The 9,788-nt window shown below is 41.1% G+C and overlaps 1 protein-coding gene across 1 annotated transcript; it reads left to right on the top strand.

Annotated features, from left to right (window-relative positions):
- The first annotated feature begins 727 nt into the window (after positions 1-727).
- On the top strand, positions 728-4,105 carry LOC103430859 (scarecrow-like protein 22). The gene has a single exon (XM_008368996.4). The coding sequence runs from the start codon at positions 1,300-1,302 to the stop codon at positions 3,697-3,699; it is 2,400 nt and encodes a 799-aa protein (XP_008367218.3). The 5' UTR covers positions 728-1,299; the 3' UTR covers positions 3,700-4,105.
- The last annotated feature ends 5,683 nt before the right edge of the window (positions 4,106-9,788 follow it).

Here is a 9,788-nt window from a genome sequence, read left to right as displayed (position 1 = left end):
AACTCAATTGTAGCAATGGTCCCTCAACTAAAAATTCATTATCATTTATCCCTCAACTTTAATCCAACTGGAGAAATAGTCTCTCAACTTTAATCCAATTAAAGTAATGATTTCTCAACTTTAACCCAATTGTAGCAATGGTCATTCCAACATAACTCATTTTGACAAAATTCTAACAAAGTTGACAAAAATGATCATAACTACATGTTTTGATGAGTTGAGGGACCCTAATTGTAGCAATGGCCCTTCCAACATAACTTATTTTGACAAAATTCTAACGAAGTTGACGAAAAAGACCATAACTACACATTTTAATGAGTTGAGGAGTTAATAGTAATGAATTTTTAGGTAAGAGACCATTACTCTAATTTGATTAGAGTTGAAAGACAATTGTTACGATTTACTCTTAATTCATTGCGTGATAGAAGCATGGTTGTATTTTAGATTTGAAGATCTAAATCAATGTGTGATAAGGGAAACAAGAATAGATAGATAGATTGGAGTTTGAACATGAATAGTTGTACTGTATCTATGCAAAGGCAATTACGCAAAGACAGGATCTGACATGGCCTATAAATGTAATTTTAGCATCTGAGGAGGGAGGGAGTGCCCCTACTATCAAAAAGCACAGGCGCCCATTTTTACCCTTGTAAAATTTGGTAAAGACAACACCGTGACCACTATGCGAAGTGACAGAAAAAACCCAGCAAGCAATATGAGAGAGAGAGAGAGAGAGAGAGAGAGAGGAATAATAATAAAATGAGAAAAAAAATTAAAAAATTGTAGCGAGAGAGAGAAAGAGAGAGAGAGAGAGAGAGAGAGAGAGAGATAGGGACTAGAGAGAGAGGATGGTGAGGAGGGAGAGCACACTTTATTACCTTTTTTATGATGCACGCATCCATGGCAGAACAGGGAAGGGTACAGAGTACTCTCTGCTGCGACACAAGGGTAGAAGAAGAGATTAGAAGAAACAACACCACCTCCACCACCAATATTAACAATTGCAAATTCTAGAGAGAGAAAAAAAAAGTAGAGAGAGAAAGTTAGAGACAGACAGAGAGTATTGAAATGGAGCTGTGTGTGGCAAATGGTAAAGGAAGATATGATGGAACCGAGCAGGAAAACAGGCAACTTTCCCAGTGATGGAAAAGAAAGAGCTGATTTTAAGAATTTTTACGAAATGGGTTTGTTTTGTTTGAGCTGAAAAGAGATTTTTCTGCACAAATCTGGAAAGAAGACGCCATTTTTGCAAAGATTTGAGCGTTTTTTTAGCTGTAATTTGTGTAATTTACGAGAGGGATGCCCTTTCAGTTCCAGCAGGGGAAGGGGGTCATCGAAATAGCAACTGCAAGTTTGCCGGCAATTTTCACAGACAGCAGCTGCAGCAAGTACAAAGACGGCGGATTTTTCAACCACCACAACCACAGCTTTCCGACCAGCGAGCCCAATTCGGTTCTTCATATGAGAAGAAGCCCGAGCCCACCCACTTCGGCTTCCACTCTCTCTTCCTCTTTCAACAACGGCGGCGGTGGCGGCGACAAATTGACGCCGCTGGCAGCTGAGACCCCGCCTGCGGTGGGACAAACGTCGTCGAAAGACGAGTGGGCCTGCGAGCTCCAGTCGATTCCGAGTGGGGGTTTGGAGGCCGTGACCGGATCAGCAGGAGGAGGAGTCGAGAGATGCGACCTTGGGCTTGGCGGGTTGGAGGATTGGGAGACCATGCTCTCCGAAACGGCGGCGTCTCCGGGTCACGACCAGTCGCTGCTGAGGTGGATCGCTGGGGATGTGGACGACACGTCGTTTGGGCTCAAGCAGCTCTTGCAGAGCGGGAACAACCACCACCGCCACCACAACAGCCCCCTTGATTTCGACGGCAATGCCGGGTTGGGAGTTGTCGATCAGGGCCCTAATTTCGACCTAATTGGAAACGGCGGCGTTTCGGGCCCGAATTTCGTGTTCGGCGGTTCGGGTTTTGGGAACGGCAGTAACAATGGCAGCAATGGGAAGCTGGGTTTTGTTCCTCCGGGTTCTGGGTCTTTTGGGTTGCTAAATTACAAGATTTCAAATGTTGAGTTGATTCACAACAATGGCGGCAGCAACAGTGTCAATTGCAACATTCAAAACCCCATTTTCTCGAATTCGTCTAACACTTTGGCTCTGCCGGTATCTTTGCCTGCGGTTTACGGGCAGCAGCAATTAAGCCCGGACGAGAAGCCGCAGATTCTGAACCCCCAGCTGTTCATGAGCAACCAAAATCAGCAGCCTCAGGTGGCTCAGAATCCGAACTTTTTCATGCCACTGGCGTATGCCCAGCAAGAACAGCACCACCTGCTTCATTCCCAGCCCAAACGCCCCAACTCAGGCACGAATGTAGACCCGAGTACTCATCAGATCCAAAAGGGTCAGTTTTCTGATGCAGGGCAAGAGTTTTTTATGAGAAAACAGCAGCAGCAATTCGGGTTTGCTCAAGGGATGCAGTTTCTGCCTCAGCAGCATCGCATTCAGCAGAAGCCGTTAATCGTGCCGAAACAGAAGGTTGTGCTGGGAAATGGTGAAGAAATGGCTCACCACCAGCAGCAACAACAGCTCCAGCATACTTTGCTCGACCAGCTCTATAAGGCCGCAGAGCTGGTAGGGACTGGGAACTTTTCACACGCGCAAGGGATATTGGCGCGGCTCAATCACCAGCTTTCCCCTGTTGGAAAGCCCCTTCAGAGGGCTGCTTTCTATTTCAAGGAGGCTTTGCAACTCCTCCTCCTCATGAACAATCCTGCCACCTCTCCACCACCGAGAACTCCGACCCCATTTGATATCATCTTCAAAATGGGGGCTTACAAAGTCTTCTCCGAAGTTTCTCCGCTCCTTCAGTTTGTCAATTTCACCTGCAACCAGGCCCTCCTCGAGGCCCTCTCCGACGCTGATCAGATTCACATTGTTGATTTCGATATTGGTTTTGGTGCTCATTGGGCTTCCTTTATGCAGGAGCTTCCCATCAGGAATAGGGGTGCTTCTGCCCCTTCACTCAGAATCACTGCCTTTGCTTCACCTTCGACTCACCACCCGGTTGAGCTCGGGCTTATGCGTGATAATTTGACACAATTCGCTAATGAGATTGGTGTAAGCTTTGATCTTGAAGTGGTTAACATTGATTCTCTGGACCAAAACTCATACTCCCTGCCCATTTTTCGAGCCAACGATAATGAGGCAGTTGCTGTGAATTTCCCCATTTGGTCTACTTCTAATCAACCAGCTGCTTTGCCTAATGTCCTTCGCTTTGTGAAGCAGCTATCTCCCAAAATTGTGGTATCTTTGGATAGAGGGTGTGATAGAAGTGACCTCCCATTCCCACAGCACATTCTGCAGGCCCTCCAGTCGTACATAAACCTTTTGGAATCACTTGATGCTGTTAATGTGACTTCCGATGCTGTGAACAAGATTGAGAGGTTCCTCCTTCAGCCCAAGATCGAGAGCACTGTTCTGGGGCGTCTCCGAACCCCAGACAAGATGCCCCTTTGGAAAACACTCTTTGCCTCCGCTGGTTTCACTCCTGTACCCTTCAGTAACTTCACTGAAACTCAGGCGGAATGTGTGGTGAAGAGGAATCCAGCAAGGGGATTCCATGTCGAGAAGCGACAAGAGTCACTAGTTCTATGCTGGCAGCGGCGAGAGCTCATCTCCGCTTCAGCTTGGAGGTGCTGAGGAGCAGGAGCAGCATTTTGACAAGCAGGGGAGGTTGGTTTTTGGCAACTCACAATTTATTGCGGAGGTTCCAGCTTACTCTACTCTGATAATATGTCAATAAATATTGAACTATGTTATTGGCGCCTCTGTTATGACTTAATCCTTATGAATTGTCGTGTTTGTGAGGCCCCTTTGCGTATTGTATATCTAGTCAGACGGACTAGTAATTTCTCGGTAGAACAAATCATCTAACAGGCAAGCCTAGTAGATTGTTATTTATTTTGGACCTGGATATTGCTGCTATGGTACTTCAATGTTTTAAGAGGGAAGCTGCATTTTCTTCTGGTTAAGAGGGTGATGATATGTTGTGTACTTGACAACGAATGAACTAGAAATGGAAAAGAACTTGCCGGATTTGAATCCATCTCCCGGGTTTCTAGATAACTTATTACAACTTTGTCAATTCTATGGATTTTATAGACAGTAGTTCATTTATTTGCTATATTAAGTTCACTTGCATAGGGATTGATTGCCGGAATACTAATCTCTCTGCTGGGCTTTATAGATAGCAGTTCATGTGCTTGCCAGTTCGATTTATAATTTCCTATTTGTGTGCATCATGTTGAAAATATATATCTCATGCATGACACCTTGTTATCATTCTTTTAGCATGGGGTTTCTTTCGCTCTTTTGCTCCCGTAGTTCTCTGTGATTCCGCTTAGCAACACCTTGTTATCATTCTTTTAGCACGGGGTTTCTTTCGCTCTTTTGCTCCTGTAGTTCTCTGTTATTCCGCCTAGCAACACCCTGTTATCATTCTTTTAGCATGGGGTTTCTTTCGCTCTTTTGCTCCTGTAACTTCTCTGTGATTCCGCTTAGCAGTTAGTAACATCCTAATGAAGTATTTGTTGCCCCTCTAGCTGTAACTAGGATTAAAGGGATCCATCAAATTCCCGGTCGCTAGAAGCAATTTAACTTCTAGCGATACAGCTAACCGCACACAATTTTGGAACAACTAACCTAGTTGGTTGAGATCAAAAGGAGTTACAGTGATATACTAATATGTCTCTATTTGGTCCTTCTTCTAAGTGCTTAATTATAACATAAAATTGTTGGGTTGGTTAGTTGTCCATTTGATCACATGCTTGTTGTAGGGTTTAAGGGACTTCCATGTATAAATAGTTCCTCAATGCTAAAAACAAGCAATGTTTCATGTACGAGGCTTATTTTCCCCATCACATTATTGTGTCAATGTTAGAACTCTCTCTGTTCCCGTTAGACAGTCCTATTTGTTATGTTAATAACTGTCGATGAGATTTAAACTCGTGACCTCCAAAAACATTTCCGATTATCTGTTAGTCCTTATTAACACTTGTCTTAAGATCCTCGTCTAGCACCCGTCTAGGTCCCGCATAGGTGTTAGGCGGCTGGCTACCATTCTAATTAGTTCCTAGGTGTTTGAAAATTAAGACAGTGTGCATAGACACGCTTAGGCATCCGCCTAGACACCTGCTTAGGTCGCGACGTTGATTTAGACAGAAATTTGATAACTTTCATTTTGCATTTTAATTTTTCAATAAAATGTAAGAGACTTGTTGAATACTTGGATGTTCACTTATTATATGCTTTTTTTCCATGTTTAAATACTTTATAATTTATGTGTCATTTTATTTTGTAATTTATGTCCCAATATAATTATGTATGTTTTTAAGTATAAATAAATACTTATTTATACAATATATAATAAATATAGTTAAATTTGCTTAGGCACACGTCTAGCCGCCAGGTGCTAGGCCGAACTCAATGCTAGATTTGGTTGGGTAGAGTTTTATTGGTCAGGCTAACTAAATACATAAAGGTAACATACATAACCGAGTTTGATAGAATACTGTGTTTCACCTTTGTATCTAAGTTCGAATCTCTATTTGAAGCACACATTTGAGTTCAAAACAACATTAGTTTATGGTGTGTTTAACAATGATGAAGGCAGGCGAATAACATGGTTGGATTGAATTTTGTCAAACCATGTTTCATGTCTTGCATTATTTTTGTATGTAATGCACCAAACACGTAACGCGTCATTCTCCTCCCTCCTTTAAAAAGCAACGTTTCTTTTTTCCTCTTTTATTTTTTTAATTTTTGTTTTTATTTTCTTCTTTATTAAGACATATTTTTTTAAGTTACAATTCTTTATGCTATTATTATACACAGTTCCCTGTCTCGTAGCCTCACATAGCCTAAGCCTATTGAGTTTTTCCATTTTTTCTGATTATTTTTTTGGGACACCTACTCATCAAGCCACATGGGCCATGTTTGATTGAAGCACCCACTTGATTACATTACTCACCCTAAGCAGTTCTGTTTTTTTTAAGGCTTTTGTTTAAGGAGTTGGATTGTCTGCTCTCTTATTTTTATACTTTTTTCATACATTCCTGTGATGCATGATCACGGTTAAGTCACGTTAATATTTTATATTAATTTTTTATAGAAATAAAACAAAAAGTAATAGGAATATAAAATATTGACGTGGCTTAACTGTGACCACACAAACAGAAAGGGATGGGAAGAGTATGGAAATGGGAGGGCAGATAATCCACCTCCTTTGTTTAATCCACAATTTTATATTATTTAGAAGGAAAAGAAAAAAAAAATTAGAGTACATTAATTTTGTTAGAACTTTCGTTCCCTATTTGTTTCTTCAAACATTTTACTTTAGATGAAAATTTGAACTGTGTTATTTGAAAAGGTCATTGATCCATATATGTTATGCAATTTTAGCGATGGCTACTCATTCCTCATGTCAAAACTTACTAACCAATGATATAATTATGTTCTTTTTAACCAAAAAAATATAATGTATACTAAGAGGTAGGGGGTGAGACTTAGTCTCATAATGAACTAGTAATAATATGATTCAAATTCGTCTTTACCGAGAATCGAACATAAAATGTCTCTCTTATAAATGAAAATAAATAATATTAAATCGTAATATTAAGTAGCAATGATATAATTATGTTAAACCTATATTAATAAACTAAAAAAAAATTAATGCATGCATAATAAACTAAAAGAATTGAACTGAAAATATTTGAGGCGAACATGCCCCAGTATGGACAGCGACAAAGATTAATCAAATTTTCTTTCTTACAATAATTAAAAGGCAAATTAAAAATGGAAAACGTCGGTTTCTTTGAAAACGAACTCCTATAAAAATACCTGCGAACAACCTCGATAATACCCTACAGATTTAAAGCTTTTTAATTAAGAAGGCAGATTCTTTGCCCTCTGACTTCCCGTGCCCTCATGTGCCCTTCTATTTGTGATCACAGTTAAACCACGTCAACATTTTATTTTACTATTTATTTTTGTTTTATTATCTCTATAAAAAATATATAAAATGTTGACATGACTTAATTATGACCATACAAAATAAAAGAATATGGGAAGAAACAGGAGGACATAGGAGGGCACGGGAAGAGAGATGACAGATAATCTGCCTCCTTTAATTAATTAGCCGTTTAAACCTAATTATTTATCTCCATTTGGCTTAAAGAATGAGGTGTCTGTGTCTGAGGATTTTGTCATTCTTCCAAGGTTTTCCAATTAGTACATAGTTATTTTATTTGCTTCTATTATTTAATTAATTAATGGGGCCTACATGTGTGATTAAGACTTTAATATTGGAAGCCATAAGCTTTTGTCAGACATAATGAAGATGGCTCGTTTTAGCTAAAGCTAACGCGCTGTCCTGCTGCAGTGCAATCACTTTCCAGTTAATTATGTCACATTCACATTGGTTGGAGTGTATTTTTCTCTCCATTTTAAAGTGGTTCACGTTAGGTCAATCTACGGTAGGTTGAGGAAGTGTAATATATACAGGGTTAATTTCAGTTTATCACTTTAAAAGTCAGTCGTTAATTAGTGACGTGACGTTTATGTGGATAATGACTTGATGTTATGTGTCATTAAAGGTCCATGTGGAAATTTAAAAATTTTAAATGAACAAGGATGCGGCCAAAACCCTACACCCAAAAAAACCCAATCCCAAGATGCCTCCTCATCTCCTCCCCGTTTGCAACACCTCATCTCCTCGCAACACGCCGTCACTCGCAGCTCACCATCTAAGAAGTCCCAAGACACACGACTCCTTCGACTGCTTTCTCAAATACGCCTTGGTCTCCCATGTCACATCCCATCCCGGGGTCCAGCACATCTCGGGCCCGCTCCACCACCGTAGCATGATATTATCCGCTTTGGGCCCCGACTACACCCTTACGGTTTTGTTTCTAGGAACTCACACGAGAACTTCCCAATGGGCCACCCATCATGGGATTGCTCTCACGCGCTACTCGCTTAACTTCGGAGTTCCGACAGAACCCGAAGCCAGTGAGCTCCTAAAAGGCCTCATGCTAGGTAGGGATGAGAATATACATATAAGGATCACTTCCCTGAGTGATGTGGGATCCTACAATCCACGCCCGATGACCTGGTCAACACACCACGGCCAGGGTTAGGCTTTGATACCAATTTGTCACATCCCAGCCCGGGGTCCACCATATCCCGGGCCTGCTCCATCACCATAACACGATATTGTCCGCTTTGGGCCTCAACTACACCCTCACGGTTTTGTTTATGGGAACTCACACGAGAACTTCCCAGTGGTTCACCCATCATAGGATTGCTCTCGCGCGCTACTCGCTTAACTTCAAAGTTCCGACAGAACCCGAAGCCAGTGAGCTCCCAAAAGGCCTCGTGCTAGGTAGGGATGTTAATATACATATAAGGATCACTCCCCTAGGCGATGTGAGATCTTACATCCCAACTCCGCCTTGTCTCTTCGTCGTCTTCCGATTCCCTCAAGACCTGTGACCCATCGCTTGTGGCATTGGTGTAGGAGTCGCCATGTTCGACAACAAGCCACTCGGCGAATTCGCCGCCACTTGTCTCACCCATTCTGACGCCCATAACTCCCACTCTGATAAGATCTAAATCTCTAGGCCCTTAATAAACCTGCAATTAACAAAGAGTATAGAGATGGAGAGGGAAGGAAGAGAGAGCAGAGCTTTTGAATTGTTTTTGTTTATATTTCTTTTGTGTAAATTCTAAACTCCTTACAAACCAAAGAGCAGGTGCTCTTATACACGAAGTGTGACTCCTGCTAGCTGGCATTTCTAACAAATTTTCCTAATAACCAGTAAAACCGTCAATTACAACTAATTGGGTTCATAACAATATTTCCCCTATGAAAATTAGCCTTGTCCTCAAGGCTTAAAAAAAGAAACTGTGGAAACTTGTTTGAAACGACCAGCAACTAGCAGGGTGGCGGCAGTAGCAAAATTTTCCTTCAACGTAATTTTAGCCTTGGTGTTGAAGATGCTTTTCTTGCTGGCAAGAATAAAGACAAAGTGAAACTGTCATTGGAACTGGCCATTATATGAACGCTCCTTAGTAATCTGTTTCCAAGCATTTTGGTGACTTGGAACATGCCACTGATATTCAGACCTCGAAATATCACAGGGAAGAAGATCCACCTGAATATGAGCCCATGATGAGTATCTGTTGATCACATTTGCAAGATACTTAAGAACATTCTCACGGGTGTCAGCATTTTTTAGTAGTAGGAGAATAACTGCAGTAAGGCCATCATATTAGTTGTTCATGATTGTCTTAATTGTGGCAATTGAAGATTGCAGATCAGCTAATCTACAAGTTGAAGCCTCCTCAATACCATCCACCATCATAAGTGCACCATCAGTAATACGAATAGCAGCTGTGACCCCCCAGATGAAAAGTCAATGTGCTTGGATGAATCAATGTGATTGATAAGGTACTCATTTTCATTACTCTTTCCCTTGTAACTCATCAAAGATTCATCAGTCATCTCATAGTACAAAGAGTTGTCATGGAAAAGACCAAGTATACTAGTTAACTTCATGCGTGAAAATACATTCTGATTAAATACTCTGTATTCAAAGGTGCCTCATGATTTGAACTAAGTACCTTATTCAACATCTCACATGCGGTACAAAGGTGAAGGCAAGCCCTTGCATTTTGGAAGACATCAATCTTGTACTTTTCCTTGAATTTGAAGGAAATTTTTTGTCCTA

Source organism: Malus domestica, chromosome 06 (genome assembly GCF_042453785.1).
Source record: "Malus domestica chromosome 06, GDT2T_hap1".
NCBI classification, from domain to species: domain Eukaryota; kingdom Viridiplantae; phylum Streptophyta; class Magnoliopsida; order Rosales; family Rosaceae; genus Malus; species Malus domestica.
This window is presented reverse-complemented; position numbering and strand designations above follow the sequence as displayed.

Bases quoted from the DNA above. Each gene is read 5' to 3' on its own strand.
- LOC103430859 (XM_008368996.4), top strand. From the start codon at position 1,300: ATGCCCTTTCAGTTCCAGCAGGGGAAGGGGGTCATCGAAATAGCAACT.